Raw genomic sequence first — 22,238 nt, 5'->3', positions numbered from 1 at the left:
GCTAGAGAAAAGCACCGCCCGCGCCGGTCTTAAAGAGACAGGTGCCCTCCGGCTCTGCCGCCCCCCGCGCGGGAGGGGCCTGCGCCGGTTTTACCGTAAAAAAGCCCAGTAACGGCAGCTGCCGCCCTCACCGCTTCTGCGCTGAGCAAGGGGCTGGAGAAGGGAGCGAAGCAGGCCGGCTATTCTCAACCCTACTGCTTTATTCAATAGTCGCTGGTCCTACACAAGTACAAACACAACATGGCCCAAAAGGCTACAAAGTGATACAAAACAAAACAAACAAAAAAAAAATCTTTATAGTATTGACTGTACAACAGATGGTAAATTCTTTGCCTTTCCCTGTGTGAACCCCAGTCAATCCGGACAGCATCATGGCCTCGAGCCTCCCTCTCTGCCTTGCAGTTTCCAGGGGGTTGACGCTCAGTCGCTAATTTGAGATTTGCAAAAGCAGAAGCACTCGCACCGTTTCACTGGGGGGTTGTGTAGGAAGTTTTTACCAAAACCCTTTAAGAAAAGGTGAAAGAAGTCATTTACAGGGGCAGCTACAAACCAGCTCTTAAGATTTCCAGCTTCTTTTCTAAATTATCATGTTCAGTGGTCTGGACCGTCGTTTCTGTGGTGATCGCCTGGTACATGCGTTACAGAAGAGCTTAATTTGCAGAAAGAGCTTACTCTTCTGCAGAAACTAATAATCTGTTCGGGAATTGGAATACAGCGACAACTCGGTATTTAAGTCTCGGGCAGATCTGGGCTCTAGCTGCTCTGAAAAATCCTGTGCTGGCACCTAGAGATCAAGTTAAATGCCTCCCTGTCTTACTGTACAGGGTTTCTGAAATAGCTCAAGATTTACATGCTCGTCTGTACAGCGTGCTAAGCGTTTAGAAATCACCAAGCAGCAGCCTGCTAACTGGAGAAAGAGAGGCTGTAACATCTTTCCTTTCGTTTATCTGGAGTAGATGTTTTTGCAGCCTTTAAAAATCAAAGCCATTTTTAAATAATTTCAATTCAATGCCAGGAAACTAGAAGCCCCACAGCAAAGGCTATCTACTGGCCGGGAACTGTTGCGCTCTCCTCTTAGGTTGCCTCCACTGCCAGGATTCGCTCTCTCTCTCTCTCACTCCTCCTCACCCAGACCCATTATAAAAAAAAGGTACAATATTTAGTCTGACGGGATTTAAGTTAAAAAATAAAAAGCTGTCCAGTCTTTTTGCTTTATCGTGAGGAGTTTGAGCTGGAGCGGCTGCGATGGCGCCTTCGTCCAGGAGATCTAGATCTTGATCGCCGGCGAACAGGGGATCTGCGCCTAGGAGACCGGGACCTGACAGATTAGAAGGAGAAAGCTTTCATTAGGAGACGAGAGCAATAGGTTCCAGTAATTTGTCAGCTCATCTACCAACTTTTCAAAAACACTTCCCCGCCACCCTCCAAAAAACCCTCACGCACCATGGTGAAAGAGCTCCAGCGAAATACAGCCAGCTCCAGAGAGGAGAAAGGCAACTCAAACATTGACCACACAGCAGGAATATTCTGGCTACCCTCCCTCTGCTTCAGGAAGTTGAAAGAATGTGTAATACCCAAAGAACAGACAAGAATCTTGTCTTCTTCCTCAAGCAAAACAAGCTCAAGTTCATTCTACATCGGATTCTCCTTCACCGGAAAAGTCAGCTTGGACTCCTGAAATAGTGATATTCAGGGAAAGGATTTATATAAGCCCTTTCAAACCACAGGGACATTTCTTAGAGGAAGTCTAACTCTAAAGAAATGATTCGGCTTCAAGCCCTTCAGTACCACAATCAATCCGTACAGCCACCAGTATGACACCAAGCTTCCAGGCACAAAGTATTAGCAGAGCCTGAACAGGACAGTAAAAGTTAGACTAGGGAAGAAAACAAACACTAAGGAGGCAATGCCAAATCTAGCATTTGCCAGACCTCAGTAAAAGGCCTGTTTAAAGGAGGACCAACAGGCAGTTGGATCTTGTGCCATGTAAACTAGTTCTCATTTTTAAACCTGCAGTTCGTAAGCTATTCAGCAATCAAGTGGCTCACACAGGAGCCGCTTTTACTAGTGACAAGAGTTTAAGCAGATTTCCAAGACAGAGGAGCCCATCTAGATGCTAAGGAAGACTCCGAAAGACTTATCTGAGCACGTTCAGGCAGCCCCAAGTTGCACAACAGGCGCGTGCATGTCAGGTCACATCTTGGGGTCTGTGTACTCCGCTCACCTGATGCAGAGGGACTGCTTTTTGGTCATGTGCCCATTCGTATAAATAAGGGAGGGAGGTGCAAGGGCTTCAGAAAAGCAAGTGGCTGGAGCAGGCTGCCGAAAGCATTCTGCCAGCCAGAAGTCCATTCCCACTTCACCTCAAAGCATTTATGCAGAGGGGACTCCAGGGAATGGGCTGGAAAGCATCTGACATTTCCGACGGACTGCATTGGGGGTGTAGACCAGAGCAGGTCACCCTGGTGCTAAGGAGTTAAGTCGTACAATCCAGGTTCAACTGATGCCCAAAAGGTGTGACTGTCATTTGGAGGGGAAAGTCACAGGATGAAATTGTCCCCATGCCGAGTCTTTCAGTGATAACACGTTGTTACACTGAGAAGGAAGCACAAATTGTCACAGCTCTCACCTTCTCCTCATGCGAGGGGGTGACCTGCGCCACATCGGTGGTGGTGGCAGCATCCTCCTGGGTGGGGTAAAGCGTCTGGGAGGCGGCCTAGGTCGTGGTGCCAGCACAGCTGTGGCAGTGATCTCCTGACCATCAATCTGGCCTTTTTAGGGAAGCACAGAAACAGGTAGAAGTAAGTATTTTCCAACACTAACATCTACAGATCACATTACTGCAACTCACAGCTTTGTCACAAGCAACTGAAGCATGAATCAGCCGACAGTCCTATTTCCACCACCTGCTCAGGGGTTATTTTGACAAAGTCCACATACATACTAGACTACTTAATCTAATATCCCATCAAATTGCAGTTCGGATGTTAACCGGGAAAGATTTTCACAGAAACTTAAAACTGAGGTTTTTTTCAAAACAAACAGTAATAAAATTCTGTAAAAGTTCTGTGATGTTTTGGATCTGTCCTGAACCACACAAAAGCCAAAGCCATTTGGGCTGAAAACTGACAGTATTTCAGATCAGTCCCCCAAAGGCTTCCCTATCACCTCTAACTCATTTTCAGATCAAACTCATCTGCTCCAAACATTTTTAAAAGCACCCAGCCTCCTTGCAGCATTTGATACCTACCTCCATCCATGTGTTTCAGGGCTTTCTCAGCATCATCTGGGTTCTCAAACTCCACATAAGCATAACCTTTAGAGAGGTGTGGATTTAGCCTGTCAACTGGCATGTCAATCATTTTAATCTTTCCGTAAGTGGAAAAAATTTCCATGATGTGATCCTGCAGGGAAAGAGCAAGTCTTAAGGACATAGACCACACTTACTGACCAGGTCTGGCTGGCGCAGAGCAGTAAATCCACAGCACTAGATTAGCTTTAAATCAATGCCACCATCAGGAAGAGACATATTTCATTGGCCAGATGTGGAAAGGATTACCACTGCTTTCTCTACTGTTGTCTATTCAGTTCCTCCTCAGATTGTTCCAAACCTTAAGTTCTAGCAGCATTACTGCTGCATGTCAACACTGGCTACAAAAATACAACTAGTGTAAAAATCCTCTCGGGGACCCGAGAAGGGAACTTATGCCTGCAGCTGAAAACTCTTAAGGTGCGATTGTTCATATTTTTTAAAAAAACATCATTTTTGCAGCATCCTAAACCTTTTACCTCTGAAGATCTTTAAACTAGATTCTAGCAAAGACAACTCAAGCCAGCCCAGCTCTCTTCAGATCCTTGGTATCAAGGACCTCCAGATATCCTTAATGCCTCCAAGGTAATTTCAGCTATTGTCCCAACTGCTACAGTTTTCTTCCTAGTAAGGCAGGATACAAAGTCTGAAACACTGACAAAGCAGACAGACCTCTTAAGCACTACACAGTCTCAAAAGCCTGCACTGTATTTGACTCAGTAAAATCTTACCAAAATTTTCCTCACTGATCAATTTGGACACAAAGCAAGGATTTCCAACAGCAACACCTAGGCAGCACTCTAGCAACAAAAAAGTTTTGAGAGCTTTAAAAGAGCCACTCACACGTCCTCACAGAAGATATGCAAGCTTGATATTACAGGGGAGCATGCCATTACCTTGGTCACATTTCTAGTGAGCCTTCCAACATGCACTTTTGTAGGTCTGGGTGACGGGCTCCGCCTCTTCCGCTCCTTTTCATCTCTCTTGGGTGGCTTGGACCTGATTTTGACAACAAAAAATGTTTACAGTTTTCAGGAAACACACAAAGACAAAACCAAGAAGCCAGTCACTGTCACATGATAAAAAAGGTACCATTTTTCTTGAGAGGACATCTTTTTTCTTAAGAATTTACAGGTTAGGAAGTGCTGGGGTGGGGGTGTTCCACTTAGAAACACCTCAGGACTTGCATTTGCCTTGTCTGCTTTTGTTTTAGAACCTTCTGGAATTTGAGAGCCTTTTTTTGTGAGTTTTCAACTTTACTGTAACTAGGGTCACAAACACAAAATTTAGCAAACATTTCTTCAAAGGTGTTGGCTATAGTTAAAGAATTTCCCAGTTGTTAAAACAAGAAACATTCTTTGCCTCAACAATTAGAGGCAAAATGAGGACATAAACACCAAAGCATACCACATCCAGGCAAATGAATGGATCCAATGATTTGTGTTTCTGTATCTTCTGTTCACTACAGAGGCCCAGAAATGTCACAGTTAAAAAAACTATTTAAGTAGCTGCATATCACAATTTCTTTGTAGTTTTTTTAAAAAAAAAAATATCTGGAATGTAATTTTAATTTGTAAAAAATTCAGTATGCAGAAAATTTGTATTTATGCTTCTTCCTAATCTTACTGTCCATAAATTGAGGGATATACTAAAAAAAACCCCACACTGGCTTACAATACTTCAGTAGATTTCATCAGCCCTCAGCACCTTACCTACAGAATTATCCAAAGGAAAAACTGTATGGACATCAATGTAGTTGGATTCCTACCCTTAGAGGAAAATGCTTCCTTTGCCCCCCCCCCCCCCTTTTGTTTTTTTATACATAAGAATATACATATACACATGCATACACATACACACCATTTTCAGCCCTGACTTTTCTGTTAGTCTGGGCTGTAATTTACAGGAACCAAAGAGCTTTACTCTCATCTAGTGCCCATATAGTCCCATACTATTGGGGAAACATTAAAACTGCCTTTACAAAATATAGTATTTAAAACCACTCTTTAAAATGAGGTTTTTAATCTCTCTTCCTACAGGGGACATGTTTTGATTGTAAGCAAAAGGAGCACACCCATTCTAACAAAATTCAGATCTCTAAGTTATGGAGAAAGCAACTGGTTCTCAGAAACAAATCTATTCTAATCACAATCTTGTCTTCTACACAGAAATTAACCTGCCATCTGGTAATTCCTAGAAGGCAAATAGAACTCACTTGGAGCGGGAGCGTCTCCTGTTGTCATGTCTCCGTCGAGAGGGACTTGGAGATCCAGAGGAGCTGCTGGAACTGGAACTGCGTGAGGTGCTGGAGCTCCCAGAGCGGCTTGAGGCAGAAGAGGAACTAGAGCCACTGCTAGAACCAGTGCTGGAACTGGACCCTGAACTGGAAGTTGAGCTGGAACGGGATCTGTTGGGGGGTGGGTGGATGGGATAAAAATGGTTGGAGTACCCAGAAAAAGAATGGCTGAAAAACTTCTGATAATTATGGAGAGAGCAACTGTGAGTTAGAACAATGCAAATTGATGCTCCATAGCTCACTAGACAGCCAAAGGCAATTCATACCTAAAAAAAATAAAACCCTTAAGTTAGACAAAACTGCACCGTGACTAACGCAATGCAAGCTTTCAACAACAAGTCCATGACACGGGGAATGAAACATACTAGAAATCAAGCTGGTGGTTTCTGAAAACACTGTGATTTGTTACTACCTGTAAAAGTAACTACCTGGTACTGCTGCTCCCGCTGGAAGCACTGCGTCTTTTGCGTGTCTTGTCTCGACCACGATCCTTTTCACCCGATTCCTTAGTGGCTGCTTTATCCTTGGACCGGTCCTTTGATTTCTCTTCAGACCTATCCTTGCGCTTGGTTGGTGAGGGAGCCCTTCAAGAACAAATTGCAGAAGACATTGTTTAATATAGAAAAATGCAAACAACAAAAAACCCACACCCAAACAAAGAACAGAACAGCAACACAAAACATTGAGCTTCAAATGTAACTCAAGATCACCATAACTGCAGAGTTAAAGCATTAGGCAAGTTTGGACTTTTTAGAAAAAGGAAAATATTTTACATTACAGAGCAGCTTTGAGGAAGACAGCTATAGCATACAGAAATTCTCACATACAGAAATTCACGCAGAAAGAGGTACATTTCCAATTCCTCACCCTCACTGAGAGCGCCCTAGTACCCTATAACATCCCCAGTTTTGTTAAGCCTAGAAAATTCGGACAGAATGATTACCTAGTGTTGGATTTTTTATTATTTTCTTTGAGTCCTAGCAAACTCTTCTTTTTCAATCCTGATAACTCCATTTCCCCTTCGGAGGCGTCCAAAGCAGCACCGAATGGGCCTCACTTATCTCAAATCTCACTTCTAACTCCTCGATTCTGAGAACCGATCCCTAATCGAGTGCAATAAACTCCAAAGAACAGCCTAGTGACAAGATAAAAGGGTTTAGAAACAAGAAATTAACAGATAGGCATAAAACAACAAACCCGCTTTGCAACAATGGCAGCACACTGGGCATCAACTGCCTTCTACAGAGCACTTGTTACACATACTGCTACCCGGCCGTTAACCGCCAGCCTCTGTGCCTGCTCACATTGGCACCGTGTGCCTCACGTAAAAGTCTGCATCCGTGTTTAGAGCTATCATTTTGACATTCACAGAAGTACAAAGGACCTTAATTGTCCAACCAGAAAAATGGCAGACAGAGGACATCCATTTTCTCTGCAAGATGTACGTGCAGCTCACGCCTCTTGACAACAGCCTTGCCTCCAGAGGAGTAAGCACTGGTTTTCTCCAAAGCCAATTTGTGCCATATAGCATATATTTGTCAGGAAGAAAGGGTTGTTGAGAACAAAACCCCCCACTGAACCATAGCTGCTTTCAGCCTCAACAAGCTGCTTCCAAAGCTCTGTCAGCCTTGGAAAGACCAGATTAAAGGGCCCAGTTTGCTGCACTGCTGCAACAGCAGATTTTACTTTAACTTCTTAGCAGAAAGTCTAAACTGGATTCTGACCTCATCTAGCCCCAGTCAGTTCCCTCTTTACTCTAGATCCAAAAGGAGACAAATTTAACACCCCACTATTTCACACCGAAATACTGGGCATTAGTTGAATTCCAGATGTTTCCCATGAGAGGGCTGCATCCATCGCATTCTGTGACATCTAAACACATTGTTGCATTATGACTATTCCACATGGATTGTTTAACACCTGCATTACAAAGCTGCCTCCAACATATGTCTTAGTACCCACTAAAAGAGTGTGGCAGATTTGATTTGGTGTAACGCCCATTATCTACCCATGAATGAAACATTCAGGAAATGGAAGAGTGGGCACAAGCACGTCTGAACTGCCAGGCTCATCTGCAGTGACACTGAATATTCACGGTACTGCGTGACGTTGGAAACTTCTCTATCTCCACATGCATCACAGGCAAAATTAGTTAACAAGAAAAAAACCTCTCCAGCTCGCTGCATCCAACAGTCTTGTTGCTTCTATGCTTCTGGTGTCAGATTCTGGTAAGCAATTACTTTATTCTCGAAATTGCAATTAAATTTATGTTTGGGAAGAGATCGTTTCTGAACAGCTGAACTCGCTTTCCTGATTTTCAGCTTCACAGTTTTCCCTAATACAACAACTCCAAAAAGCAACACAAATGAACATTCGCAAACCCAGCCCTCTGCAGATCCAGAAGTCAAGAAACACCCATGCCTTTTTGCACGGAGAACAGGAAACCCACAACACAAATGTGACACTGGCAGGGCTCGCTGGCAGAGGAAATGTCTTCTCTAACAGCAGTGGCGGTAAGAAGGCAGTCCATGGACTGTTCCATAGGTGCTGCAGAGACTAACAAAAGCAAACCTGTGCATGTCATTCAGCTGTATGACATTTCTAACCAGCTCTATGCCTCTAGTGCAAAGTGTGAGGGAAGTGCAGTTCAAAAATTGAAAGCCACTGCATGAGACCAGCTGACTCCCTTGGAAGAACAGACCAGACAAGTTTCTGGATTCACGTGACAAAAAAACTTGACGTTTTCCTTTCCCACCTTTCTTCTCCTAAATATACCACAGTCAGGTTTGTGTTATCTCTTCCTACACACCGACTTCTCTTGCATCTGTAGACTGTCACAGTGATGATGTTATCAGCTCAGCCATGCAAAACTATCTTTTATCATCTGATAGCTGGCTCCGGTTTTACTCCTACTGGAAGGAGGGAAGAGAGAGAGCCCAGATGAAGACCAGCACGCACTCTGCTGTTATCCAGCCTGCTGCTGGAGTGGTAGGCTACTTCAGTTAAACAGCTACCACTCTGGCACCGCCCCTCAGGACAGGCACTTACCAGACAAATTAGCCATATGATGTTTATACATTCACACGTATAACTTCCACATGATGGTACATGCAGCCTTTAAGCAGCCTCCAAACTAACCAGTGTTTTCTCTCCATCAAAACATATGTACCTTTCTCAAGAATGCCACTTGCCTAGCTTACTTCAGTTGGAAACCTCAGCCTAAGAGACACAGCCTGTGGGCGCTTTCACCTGTTTGTCATTCAGCGGAAGATGTGGAAAGAATAAAATCATGGTCTGCACACAAGGGTGTATAACAACGCATTTCTAATCGACATGCTTCTTTCCTACAATCAAAAAAACTCTCAGTCCCTAACAAGTCAATGTTTTTGCAGCACCCACCCCAAACCAGAAAGTCTAAGAGAAATCTACACAGGCCAAACGTTCATTGCACACACACACCTCTCTGCTTCAAAGAGTTGATTTGCACTCTTAGAGAGCTGCAATTCTGTAGCAACGGAAGCAAACTCAGCTCTCCCCCGGACTTCCTGCACGACTACAGGCAAGTCCTTTAATGGCAGTTTGCTTCAGATCCTCATTTGCAAAATGGGGAAAAGAATTCCTCGTGTGAGGAGAGGGTTCAGCGCTCGGCAGTTCTTTGCAAAGTTACGGCCGCTCGCCCAAGCTAACTACAGCGAGCAGGGCCGGAGGAGCGCAGGGGCAGCCAGCTCCGCGTCCCGGTTCGCACGCCATGGGGTACGTTACGGCGCCGGGCGGACCGAGGGCTTGTCGCTGCTGACCGCACCGTACGTGTTGCCATACTATGAGCGAAGCCAAGGCGCGGGCTGAGGAACAGGGAGAGAAAAGCACAGACCAAGCACAGAGTCGGTTCAGAGCAGAGCCCGCACCCCGGGGCCCGCGCCGCCCGCCGCCTCCGCCAGGCCCGGCGCCGCCGGCCCGCCCGCCCCCGGGCCCGCACAGCGCTCCTCCCGCCGCCCCCGCCGCGGGGAGCGCCGAGACCCCCGGCTCCCCTCCAGGCCCCGGCCCGGCCCCGCCCGGCCCCTCCCCGGCCCAGCCTCCCTCCCTCCCCGCCCCCGGGCGCGGTAGGCCGCGGCGCCGAGGCCACATCCCTGACCCTCGCCCCGCCATCTCCTCCTCGGCGGCTCCGGCGCGCTCCCCTCGGCACCCCCGCGCGGCGGCGGGGCCGCTCCGCGCCGCGGCCGGGCCGGATGGACGCCGATCCCCCGCGGCCCCAGCCCCCGCCCCGGCCCCACTCACATCCTCGGCGCCCGCCACAGCCGCCGCTCCGGGCCCGTCGCGCGCGATCGACGCAGCGCGGGCGGGAAGGGGCGCCGCGCGGCGCGCGCCGATGGCGTCACGCGCCGGGGGAGGGGGGCGGGAGCGTGGCCGGGCGGGCGGGCGGGTTTAAAGGGACAGGGCGCGAGCGGGTCGGGCAGCGTGTCCCTGGGGTGTGAGGGGGGGAGCGGGTCGGGCAGGGTGTCCCTGGGGTGTGAGGAGGGGAGCGGGTCGGGCAGGGTGTCCCTGGGGGGCGAGGAGGGGAGCGGGTCGGGCAGGGTGTCCTTGGGGGTGTGAGGGGGGGAGTGGGTCGGGCAGGGTGTCCTTGGGGGGGCGAGGAGGGGAGCGGGTCGGGCAGGGTGTCCCTGGGGGGCGAGGGGGGGAGCGGGTCGGGCAGGGTGTCCTTGGGGGGGCGAGGAGGGGAGCGGGTTGGGCAGGGTGTCCCTGGGGGGCGAGGGGGGGAGCGGGTCGGGCAGGGTGTCCTTGGGGGTGTGAGGGGGAGAGCGGGTCAGTCAGGGTGTCCCTGGGGGGCGAGGGGGGGGGGAGCGGGTCGGGCAGGGTGTCCCTGGGGGGCGAGGGGGGGAGCGGGTCGGGCAGGGTGTCCCTGGGGGGCGAGGAGGGGAGCGGGTCGGGCAGGGTGTCCTTGGGGGGGCGAGGAGGGGAGCGGGTTGGGCAGGGTGTCCCTGGGGGGCGAGGGGGGGAGCGGGTCGGGCAGGGTGTCCTTGGGGGGGCGAGGAGGGGAGCGGGTTGGGCAGGGTGTCCCTGGGGGTGTGAGGGGGGGAGCGGGTCGGGCAGGGTGTCCTTGGGGAGGGGGTGAGGGGTGTGAGGTGGGGAGCGGGTCGGGCAGGGTGTCCCTGGGGGTGTGAGGGGGGGAGCGGGTCGGGCAGGGTGTCCTTGGGGAGGGGGTGAGGGGTGTGAGGTGGGGAGCGGGTCGGGCAGGGTGTCCCTGGGGGGGAGGAGGGGAGCGGGTCAGTCAGGGTGTCCCTGGGGGTGTGAGGGGGGGAGCGGGTCAGTCAGGGTGTCCCTGGGGGTGTGGGGGGGGAGCGGGTCAGTCAGGGTGTCCCTGGGGGGGAGGAGGGGAGCGGGTCGGGCAGGGTGTCCCTGGGGGGGAGGAGGGGAGCGGGTCGGGCAGGGTGTCCCTGGGGGGGAGGAGGGGAGCGGGTCAGTCAGGGTGTCCCTGGGGGTGTGAGGGGGGGAGCGGGTCAGTCAGGGTGTCCCTGGGGGTGTGGGGGGGGAGCGGGTCAGTCAGGGTGTCCCTGGGGGGGAGGAGGGGAGCGGGTCAGTCAGGGTGTCCCTGGGGGTGTGAGGGGGGGAGCGGGTCAGTCAGGGTGTCCCTGGGGGTGTGGGGGGGGAGCGGGTCGGGCAGGGTGTCCCTGGGGGGGAGGAGGGGAGCGGGTCGGGCAGGGTGTCCCTGGGGGGAGGAGGGGAGCGGGTCGGGCAGGGTGTCCCTGGGGGGGAGGAGGGGAGCGGGTCGGGCAGGGTGTCCCTGGGGGGGAGGAGGGGAGCAGGTCAGTCAGGGTGTCTCGGGGGGGGGGGGAGGAGGGGAGCGGGTCAGTCAACAGACCGAGAGCAGGAGTGGGAAGAGAAGAAAACGGGCAGTGCGTTACCGCAGAGAGAGAAGTGAATTGCTCATCAGAGAGCTCCAGTGCTGATGGGCTGTGGCTGACGGTCAAAGGACACCAACTGGCAGGACAAGCTCTGCAGCTGGAAAAGTCTGATCTCATTTATTGGAGCACCTGATGTTCTCCCAGGCTGGAGGTGCCTCAGCTCTGTGGGTGCTAGCCCCGTTCATTCAGGGATGTCTGACCTGTGCAGCCCCACGGAACGGTGAGCAATTAGTCCCTTTTGTACCGGGCTTGCTTGTCTGATTTTTGCAGCTACGCTTATTGGTGTAATAAAAGTTGTTAAGTCTTCCTACAAACCTTGTCCTGCTTAATAATAGCAGCCAGGGCTTCAACTCTTGATTTTCCATGAGTGACAACCCAGCAAGCTGTAGGCCTTCTCCGGTAGATGCTGGGCCCAGTGTCGTGTCCAGGTTGCAGAGTCACAACAGACAAGTCTCTAATTTGAGCTTGTGGCAGACGTGTCGTCTCAAGGGATGGGGAGCAGAAAGGGATGTGTACCACTGAGAGGGGACTCACCTGCTGCCTGACTTGCAGAAGTGCAAGAAAAACGTGAAGAGAAGAATGAAAGACTTAAGATGGAGCACCATCCAGTGACATTTCATAAATCCAAAGATTTATGTGGGAAGTGCATTTTCTCTCTCTCTTTTTTTTTTTTTTTTATTTTTCCTGCCAAAACATGTGTGCTGTGAACTTACAAGGAAATTTGCCACTGGAGGCATTGATCTTCTAATCTGGTCACATTGGATTCCAGCTGCACTGGCTGCCCGACTTCTGACTTCCAGGGAACAAAGTCAGAAGTATACTTTGGCCCCATTCCTAATGCAGGGCCTTAAACATGACAAACCTCTCCAAGAAGCAGGCGTGCTAGTCAGCTGAAGTGTGATCGTAGGCATTTTTGTTAAATCCCTAAGATTTGAATCCTTGTGCTCCTCTGTGGAAAGGAAGACAGCTCCACCTCCTGAATGCAGTGTAAGAATATGCCCTGTTTACCTCCCTCGCAGAATGTGGGCGAGAACAGGGCAGGTGTCTGTAAGATCATGCGTGGCAAGGAGAAGAATTGGTTTATTTACTCTTCTGCTGTAAAACCAAGGGGGTGTTACATGAAACTAGCCATGGGCAGGTTCAGAAAAAAACAAGAGGAGGTTGTTCTTCATGCAACATCTTGACAAAGGGCAGATTTCCCTGCCATAGGATGTTGTAGCCTACTAAAAGTTTGCATGGGTTCAAAGAGAAACTGGGCTACGTCTATTGAGAACTATCGGTAGACTGTCATGATGACCTTAGAATCATTTAGGTTGGAAAAGACCTTTAAGATCATCAAGTCCAACCATTAACCCAACACTGCCAAGTCCACCACTAAACCACGTCCCTAAGCGCCACAGCTACAGTCTTTTAAATACCTCCAGGGATGGGGACTCAACTGCTTCCCTGGGCAGCCTGTTCCAATGCTTGACAACCCTTTCAGTAAAGAAATTTTTCCCAATATCCAATCTAAACCTCCCCTGGCACAACTTGAGGCCATTTCCTCTTATCCTATCGCTTGTTACTTGGGAGAAGAGACCAACCCCACCTCGCTACAACCTCCTTTCAGGGAGTTGTAGAGAGCGATGAGGTCTCCCATCAGCCTCCTCTTCTCCAGGCTGAACAACCCCAGTTCCCTCAGCCGCTCCTCATCAGACTTGTTCTCCAGACCCCTCACCAGCCTCGTTGCCCTTCTCTGGACACGCTCCAGCACCTCGACGTCCTTCTTGTAGTGAGGGGCCCAAAACTGAACACAGTATTCGAGCCTGTGCGGCCTCACCAGGGCCGAGTACAGGGGCACAATCACTTCCCTGCTCCTGCTGGCCACACTATTTCTGATACAGGCCAGGACGCCATTGGCCTTCTTGGAAAGTCTCCCAGTGCCGTGCTGGGGGGAGTGTACTTCGGGAAGTGCTACTACATGCTTGCACTGCTTTTGTATTCCTGCCCGGGCATCTGCTAGTCAGCCTGCTGGAGATGGGGTGCTGACCCAAAGGAACCTGTGGGCTGACCCAGCATGGCTGTTATTCTCTCCTTTCTTCCAACTAACTTGTTAGACATGAAATTTTAAGTACTGTAGCTTTAATTCTTGAGTTTTATGGTGCTTTAGTAAAATCTTCAGTCCATTTTTGTGCTGCCCGTTTTTGCGCTAACTGTTTTTGTCCATACTTAAGAGTAACCACTGAGCGAAGGAATACTTAATGAATGTGCCCGTTAGATAACAACTGCAGCCACGCTGGAGAACAAGACGTGATACAGCCGAACCTTTTAGCTGCAAATCTGAAAGCCGGTTTATGAAAGATGGCAAGTACCACCAATAAATGGCAATATGGACTAAAGATTAGGCCTCACAAAGATAAGCCAGAAGTCTCAGCCTGCCTTACCCGCAGGACCTACGGCTTTCGGCAGGTTGTACTATTTAGTGACAGCCTTTTAGTGTTCAGTCCCAATCTAGCCTCTACCCCAAGTACTTCGGCAGAGAGAAGGTGCTGTGGGAGAAGCCGTGCTTCCTTGGGCAGGAGGGATAGAGGCCAGGCTTGTTTCCACTTTTCTGTGCTCACTGCTGTTAGGCTTAGGGCATGATGTTTAAAATTTTCTTCTCTCTCAGCTGCAGCAAAGCCATAATGGCTGGCTGATCCCAAAGCCATGCACACCCTTATTCTCATAATGGCTCTCATCTCTCCAGGGGTGGTCAGCTGAGTTCACTGAACCAGCAGAAAAATAATACTACTGTGAAAAAAAGGAAGTTTCCTGCCAGTTCTCTCCTTGAAGCAGCTCCCTGCAGAGCTATGAGCAGCAGGGCCAGCCCCAGGACGGTGGTGGCAGGGTGACAGGGGGGCTCATCTCTCAGTGGCTGCTAGCAGTCGGCAAGACTAAGCCTTAAGGCCAAGCCTGAGCAAGAAGAGACATTTGAACATCTCATTTGGGTGCACAAGCAGAGGTGAGAACAGGTCAGAGCACGTGTCCACTTCAGTTTCAGAGCGAACGGCACCACTGTGGCCTTCTGCCCCATGCCTGCAGCTCAGCCTGGTGCAGGGCAGCCCACCATCACCGCTGCAGTCCTGTGCAAGGAGCTGGTGCTTCCAGGTCTGGATGAGACCTCTAGGGATGGCACTGCTGCCTCCTGCAGGGTTTCTCCTCCATCCTCTGACACAGGGACCATCAGCCACATCTGAGCTGTGGTCTGGGATGGGATGGACGGCAGGTCTGCGCCCTGAGACTGCGAAAGTGATGTGGCTCCTCATGGTCCTGGAGCGAGGCTGCCCCGAAAGAGTTAAGAGGAGGGCTCCTCCCTCCCAGTACATAAGTCTCCTCCTGGGTGACCTTCCCGGCAGCCTTTGCTGGCTCTGCCCCAACCAAACAAAGAGGGCAGGAGCTTTTCAAACAGCAGCCTCCCAAAAAGTTGGCTGCTGCAGAGCTGGGCTGTGCTGGGACCCTGGCTGGCCACAGCCACCGGAGGATGCAGCAAGTTGGTGCCGCCACCTGGGAGGATCCTGGCAGTCGTCTTTAGTCCCTGTACGTGGATGCTCTGCCTGTTTGCTTCTGTGCATTAAGCTGGTTTGGGTGCTGGGAGCGTGATGGGGAAGGACGGAGAGAAACTTCTTGCAGTGGTAGTTTGACGGGGGTGCGAGTGGCAGGGAGGGGTGGCAGGAGGTCAGTGTTAGTGAGCTCCTGCGGCCCTCAGCCATCCCGTGCTCGGCGGGGCACTGCTCTGGGTGGAGCGGACCACTGCTGCCCAGCACGCAGACCGGGGACGTGCTCGAGCGGGGATGCGGAGGTCTGGTGCCATGCTGAGATTCAGTGTCAGAGCTGGGAGTGGCGTGCCTGATCTCAAATGCTGTCCTCCACCTCCTTCTTGAACTCAGAAACCTGCCTAGCAATTTTCCAGCAGAGGTGCAGACCCTCTTTAGAAATTGCCCGTGTGTTGATAGACTGCTGGGTGGTGGATTTAAGGCAGCAGACAATCACAAAGCTGCTCCAGCCGAGACACCATAAACGAGCAGGAGAGGAAAGAATGGAGCTCCATGAGTGCTGCTTTTGGATCTTGCCTCCGTGTTTTTCTGTCCCTTCATTCCTGCACCTCCAGGCTGTTGATGAGAACAGTGCTATTTACTGCCATCTCTGCAGGTGAACTGCTCCGCTTGTGGTGGCGGATGGTGGTTAGGACTAATTAGTCAGCGTCTCTAAATGCCACCTGAGGCTGAAAGTACTTGTCCTGTGTGTTGCACTGTCACGCAACTGGGTGCTTCATTTTTCCTTCCTATTCATTGGCTTTGGGTTGTGGAGCTGCAGCAGCATGGTGGCGTGGCTACAGAGAGCTCTCCTTGAGCTCCAGAAGATCCAGGTGATCGGTGGGTTATTCTGCCAACAGCAGCACTAAACCACTGGCGTTCATTTATCGTGGTGAGGTGCAAGGTGCCGTATACCAGGCATTACTTCACGCTTGTAGGGATTGCACTGCAGCACTGGCTCAGCCCGCAACCTCTTGATGCCAGTGTTTTCCCTGTGCTGTAAGAGCTTTGGTCCGTCTCCCTGTTCAGCCCGTTGCTCCTTCTGCACCTGTATTAGAGTGGGGTTAGATGTATGTCTGGCTTCAGAGAATACAGTCTGTGTGGCTTCATTAGAGGAATTGCAGGATGGGGGATTTGTCTTCTAAGGGCTTGGAAAGTTTTCATCCTAATGTATAGTAACAGCCTTGGTTATCTCTGCAGAGAGTTGAGATTAGCCCGAGTTTCCAATGGCTGCGCTGTCGAGTAGCTATATAGATTTGGAACAGCAAAAAAAGGAGATTTTGGGGGTTCCTCTCTAACCTGCAGAAGGAGGTGAATATAGCAGTTTAGCTGAAACACTTCTAGGTGAATTAGGTCTTCAGCAATAGTCTCTGAACATCTGACCTCTCTGGAGGTCTGAGGCTGATTCTTGCAGTGCAGCTAGGCCATGGACAAGCTCAAGACTTCACGACTGTCTGCACCTGAATGTGCCTATGCACACATTTGTATTTTGGGGCTCTTAGCCTGAAAACTGTGCCATGATGCACTTTTTCTCTGTTTTCCTGCAACACTTACAAAGCATGCCCTGATGCTGTAGGAATATGCCTGCTCAATGTTAACCTTCCTCAAACGTTCTGGTTTCACCACAAGGAACAAATGTCACATTACACTTTGCAGTGATTTATTTGTTTCCTCTTCAGGCACGTGAAAGACACTAGAAATTCAAGGTATGCTTCTGGTTTAGCCTTTGCAACTTTCTCTGCTGGAAGGGCTGCATCTTTGGAGAGCAGAGACTTAAAGCTGCAAAACGCTTTAAAGAGAGGCTAATGTTGACTGTACAGATAAAGGCAGGGCTGTGAGATACTTTGCATTTATTGGTCTTGTCTGAATACTTAAGCTCAGCTTGACGAGTTTGTTCAGTCCCAGGGCAAAAATGGATTTCTGAGCCTGGATGTGAAATCCAGCCTGTGCCTCTCCCCCAGGACTTTCCAGGTGGTCTGTGAAAGCCTCTTGTTCCTTCAAGCTGTGGTTCCACAGTTCTTAATATCAGGTTTGGATCCTCTAGATCATTTCTTAATACAAATCTGACCTTTACCGGGTACAGGCACAGCATCACAACCATGCTGAATTTGTCAGACCACGTGATACAGTGTTGACGTTGACCTATGGTTTTTGAGCTGTAGGAGAGCCGATCCAATGCAAAGCCTTTTTGTACAAAGCTATCCATCAGTGCGATTTTATACAGTGTCGCTGCTTTGTGATGCGTGGCTTGGGACCCTTTGACCATCAGCATGGATTTTCTTGTATTCCTGAAACTTCTCCTTTCCTCCCCTCAAACATGAGGAACCAGTGCTATGTTTATACTGTTGTTACCCTGTGCCCCTAAACAATCCTAATACTCATGACATATACATGCTCCTATTTATCTTATCACCTTATCTTTATACCCTGTTCCCCAGTTAGCACAAGGCTAGTGGCATTGTCTGGGTCAAAAGCAAACTATGTATATCATCCCACTTACAATTTGTTTTGCAAACCCCAAAACTGTTAATTAAAGAAACCTTGCAGGGACCCAACTTTCTTCAATCTGCATGTACTGAAAACCTTAAAGTAGAACCTTAAAGTTTTGTATTTTCCATTTGAGGATCTAATTTTTAAAGTGTGGCCAGGCAGGGGGCTAGCTCCTCAACTGCTCTGAAAGCAGAGCGTAAAGGAACTGGTCAGTTGTTAAAGGTGACAGAGCAAAGTTAGGCCTGGGCTCTAAATAGCTCACTTCCAAATCCTGGGCCAGATATACAACCCTTCCTTCTCTGCCGTTCTGATGGCTGAAGTACAAGTTGATTAAAAAGCTTCTTATGAGGTTATCCCTTCAGAGGGGGAGCCAGCACGGCTCAGGTAACAGCAGCACCATCTAAATTCAACTGGCCCATCTCCTTTTAATAAAACCTGTAACAGAGCTGCTCCCCTTCACCAATTTTGCAAAGAAAATCAGGGCTCTCTAACATGGGATACAGCGGTCCATATGTTTGGTAGCAGTTGATGTTGTTAGATAACGTTATTGCTTCCACAAGGCTTGACCTATCCAGCAAAGCAGTGACACTGGGTAAAATTGCAGCCTGGGAGAAACGGCCGTTCTTCCCTAGCACAGATCTTCCCGCTTTGGCAGCATTTCAGCGCAGGACACCTAATACTGTTAATCTTCCTCCAAGCTAAGTACAATTAAGCCACATTGCCAGTTCTTTCTGATAACCTGTCTCCATGGAGCTAAGACTTTCCAGTCTGTTTGTACAGCAGTGAAACTGTTATCTAGGTGAAGAGCTAAGAACTATCCATGTCCCTTCAAAGCTGTGCCAGGCAGGCTCTGAAACAGGACCCCAAGGGTAAGAAACCAAGTGGAGCATTGCCATATCAGCTCGTCTTTCCCTTCCAGCATGGCTCACTGTGTTCAAAGCACATTTCTCTGCAGGGCGAGAAGGAATCGGGCATTCCCCCAGCAGGCTAGCCCCTTCCACAGCATCTTTGCCTTCACTCTACTTGAAACAGTTCTTGCTTTCTTGGTTGCAAGAAGCTCTTCTCCGTATCTGAATCAAGTGTAAACCAGCACTGTCCTCCTTGTGCTTTGGGAGGATGTTTTTAATTTTTTTTTCCCCTCTGAGCTGCTGCAGAGTGAAAAAGGACTCATCCTGCCAGCTTTTGCAGTGGCTATTTAGAATCCTGTGGGAAAGCAATAAAACTGATGAGGATGAATCAGTGTCCCTCCCCAGCTGCTTGCAGCTGCTTCAGCTTCCCAAAGGCGTGCTGGGGATCTGGGAAGGAGGGCTGGAAATCGGAGGCAAAGAGAAGGGTGGGCAACAGGATCTCGTTGAGCTGCTACCAGCCACAAGGCCCAGGGTGAAGGGAAGTCTGGCAGATTGGGCTTGTGGCTCCTTACAAGGTCCATGAGGATCAATTCCCTTTTGCTAACACCTTCCCCTTCTTTATTTTCATGCTTTTGCGTAGCCTGGGATGTCCTGCGCATCTGTTACGAATTAGTCAAACTGTTTCCCGTCCCATGCCCTGGTACACTGGCCTTGCACTGTACAAAGGCAGTTCAAGTTGAAAGGAAAGGGATATACCCACATCTAACTTTGTCCTTCATGGTCCTACATGGACATTCTTAGGGCAGGAGTATTTTGCACTCTCTGCAGCACAGCAAGCTCTTGAGTCCAATGTGCATTGGGATGTTAACAACGTAAAGTGGTTGTTTTCAATTGCTGAGACCAGACAGGATAAGCCGCATCTTCTCGCTCTCTGTGGGTTGCAGTTTTTCCCTCTCCCACTCCTCCCTCTTCCTCGGTCACAGCCATTCTCAGTATCGGCAGTTTGTCTCACTGGTGAGACACATTGCTCCACCTTGGTATCTGCTAGCCTTGTGGCTGTGCTGCTTCTGAAATGATAGATTGAAGCTTGTTGCTCTGGTTAAGTCCATCCATAGATAAATGCCTGCATCTCTCCAAGGCTGTTCCATCCCTGAGGGCCAGGCTGGCCGTGGGCGTGCTGTGCACGCTAACCCAGATGACTTAAATAGCCACTGAGAAAACACAACCCCAGGGTAAAGCAGTTGCATGATTGTGGCATGGCACTACTGTCTGTTGAAGACTCTCTGGGGATCTGACTCTTCCCTGCTTCACCCCAGTATGAATTTTGGAAGAAGCTTTGCTTGCACCTCCCCAGGGTAAGCTGCCTGCATCCAAAAGCAGGCTTGCAGCTGTGAGACAGAAGGGAGGAGTAAATCTTCCCAGACACAAGTCAACTCTGTGGTCACACAACTAACGTTTAGCTCTTGGGGAATTTGGTGTTCAAACCCTGGTAATCAAGACTGCAGAAAGGCTGGGGGAGAAACAGGCGGCAGCGCAGCCAGTGGGTATATATGTGCGCAGGCAAGTGGGGGAGCTTCACCCCGAGGGACTTGCAGGATGGACGCTGGGGAGCTCCTCTTCCTCGGGTTCGCCTGCCGGAGCTGGCGCTTGCACTGGCGCAGAAACAAGTGGTGAAGAGGAAAAGCCTGCTGCTTGCCCTAAGGCTAATTGTAACTTCACCTGGGCTGTAGGAAACTTGGATTCATGCTCTTTCTCCTTCTCAGACCTTAAATCCACTCTGCCCTGAAGGGAACTCTGGGGCGCGCATGAGTGCTGCCTTCTTTCTCCTTCTCTCTTGAGGCTATTCCATTTTGTACATAATATTTTCTGGGCCAGAGAGCGGAGGAGCTAAGAAAATAATCCCGGTGATGGGAAGGTTGCTCCAGGCTCTGGTCTGTGTTTCTATGGATATTACTGTGTGCAGAGTTATGGAATAGAAGCATTACCAGAAGCAATGCCTGCTTAAAGGAGCTTTCCCGGCTACAACTAAGTACTTAAAGACTTTAGGCATTGCAAGAGTTCAGCAGCAGCTGAAGAAAGGGTGGCTGATGTGAAATTTGGACAGAGGCCTAAATTGGCAGGCCGAAGCAAAATTCCTTTTGCAGGCCTGGCTGTATAACAAAACATGCAGCTGCTCACACAAATGTGTACGTCCAACTGTCTGGGTAAGGTCTCGAAAGCCAACTCACAGAAGGGCAAAACTTGGAGCCTGTGGTGCTGCGTGACAGCCCTCTCCGGCTGTAGCTGTAAGCCGAGTGTTCCAGTCACCGTGTCTTCACCCTGCGAGTACGCATGCCACCGCAAAACAAAGGGTGTGGGTGGGGGAAGGACACTTGCAGACCCACGAGGAATCGCACTGAAGCTATCATAGCTCGCAGGGGACTGATGTTGTGTCCACACAGGCATGACTGCAGAATCAGGGCTTGCAAAATGACTTACAGCTGTGGCTGGTGCACAGTGTCATAGCCAGGTAGGTGGAGGCAAGCCGCGATTTTGGAACAAGGGACTTCTAGTGCCCACACACAGCTCACAGCACCTCTGCTTTGTATGGAAACCTCCAAGCCAAGCAGACTTTGTGGTGCTGCTCTACTTTAGAAATAGCAAAGGCTGAGTCAGCCCAGATGAGATTGTTCCAGGGACTTTCTGGAGGAGATGAAACCTTTCTGCTTTCTGGGGTAAAGGCAGAGAGTAAGCTCTCATGATTGCAGTGCTGTGAATTTGCTTCCACTGATGCACTCCCTTTCCCTGTCCCCCTGCAAAGCTGCCACTTGAATTAACTTCTCCTGAGTGGCGTAAGAAACCTTCAGAGGAACCACGTCACCCCCCCAGCCTGGCCCTGAGAAGCTAAGGGAACTCCATCCCCGATGGAAAATCACAGGTCTAGGAAAATCCCTGAATCTTTCCCTCTCATTGGATTGATTTTTTTTTTCCCTTGTGCAAAAATTATCGGAGAGTAACAAACATCTTGTAGGCCAGGTGAGTGTAAAGGTCTCATCTCCATGAATGTGTAACTTGGGCAGCAGTGTTGCGTAAGCTGTGTGCATGGCACAGGCTGCAGCTCCCTTGGGAAAATCCCCTCTGGAGAGGGAGAAAGAGGAGAGGGTGATGGACTCAGCTGTGGAAATGGAGAGCAGGTTTACTACAGGAAAACTGCAAGTTCGCAGCAAGACCTGGGTAAATAAAGGCAGAACGAGAGATGGAGCCAGACCCGAGCTGTCAGACAGGCTGACTGTTGTGATCTTGGAGGAAATTGATGGAGTACTGTATTGTCTGTTGCTTTCACTGGCAGCCCTCTTCTCCTACCAGACAGGGTAGAGAGTAGCTGCTGTGCGATTTGCACGCCCTCATGGTGTAAGCGAGCAGGATTTGAGCTGGATTTCACCCTGCCCTTCTGCTTGCACTTTGCCTCCTGCTCTCCAGCTAGATGGACTCTGACCCACAAGCCTGCTTTTCAGCGTCTTCTCTGAGATGGGTTTCCAGGTTTTGGTCTATCTGATCAGTAAATACATATTTTTAAAAAGCCCCGCTGCAGAGACAAGTACTGTTCTTGAAGCATAAGGAGCCCGGACAAAGCTAGCCTTGAGCCCCGGGGCGCTGATGGAGCTGCTGCTCCAGCCATGTGCTGTGGCGAGGAGCCATCCTGGCCAAACGCCTCATCCCGCTGCCCCTCCAGCAAATGGAGGGCTGCGGGGGAACACCCTGCATTGGGAATGCCGAGCTGACATGGGGTTAGCGGGGCAGGGATGGTCTGCGCCTCCCATGAGCTGTCCCCAAGCCCAGGAAGGCAGGGTGACGGGAGCTCTG

The 22,238-nt window shown here is 50.1% G+C and overlaps 2 protein-coding genes across 5 annotated transcripts in view; one reads left to right on the top strand and one right to left on the bottom strand.

The window, feature by feature from the left end:
• Window positions 1–180: 180 nt before the first annotated feature.
• RNPS1 (RNA binding protein with serine rich domain 1) lies at window positions 181–9,939 on the bottom strand. 3 transcript variants are annotated; one of them, XM_076350755.1, is made up of 8 exons: window positions 9,882–9,939; window positions 6,550–6,741; window positions 6,035–6,190; window positions 5,526–5,717; window positions 4,207–4,309; window positions 3,251–3,404; window positions 2,630–2,771; window positions 181–1,318 (listed from the first exon to the last, which is right to left on the bottom strand). In XM_076350755.1, the coding sequence occupies exons 2-8, from the start codon at window positions 6,618–6,620 to the stop codon at window positions 1,213–1,215; spliced, it is 924 nt and encodes a 307-aa protein (XP_076206870.1). In that variant the 5' UTR covers window positions 6,621–6,741; window positions 9,882–9,939; the 3' UTR covers window positions 181–1,212. The 3 variants fall into 3 exon arrangements, with proteins under 3 accessions (XP_076206870.1, XP_076206869.1, XP_076206871.1); XM_076350754.1 differs by lacking the exon at window positions 9,882–9,939 and adding an exon at window positions 9,066–9,132; XM_076350756.1 differs by lacking the exon at window positions 6,550–6,741 and having other exon boundaries at window positions 9,882–9,938.
• A 93-nt stretch (window positions 9,940–10,032) lies between these two features.
• Window positions 10,033–22,238, top strand: part of LOC143166514 (uncharacterized) — a 17,394-nt gene continuing 5,188 nt past the window's right edge. The window contains exons 1-2 of one of the 2 annotated variants that reach the window (XM_076350929.1): window positions 10,033–10,051; window positions 11,512–11,726. The gene's annotated coding sequence lies outside the window, so the exon portion shown is untranslated. Of the gene's footprint in view, window positions 10,052–11,511; window positions 11,727–14,918; window positions 15,062–22,238 lie in introns of those variants that run through there. The other variant, XM_076350928.1, reaches the window with a different exon arrangement.

Source organism: Aptenodytes patagonicus, chromosome 13, assembly GCF_965638725.1.
Source record: "Aptenodytes patagonicus chromosome 13, bAptPat1.pri.cur, whole genome shotgun sequence".
In the NCBI taxonomy this organism is placed as follows: Eukaryota; Metazoa; Chordata; class Aves; order Sphenisciformes; family Spheniscidae; genus Aptenodytes; species Aptenodytes patagonicus.
The sequence above is the reverse complement of the archived record's forward strand: the minus strand, read 5'-3'. Positions and strand labels throughout refer to the sequence as shown.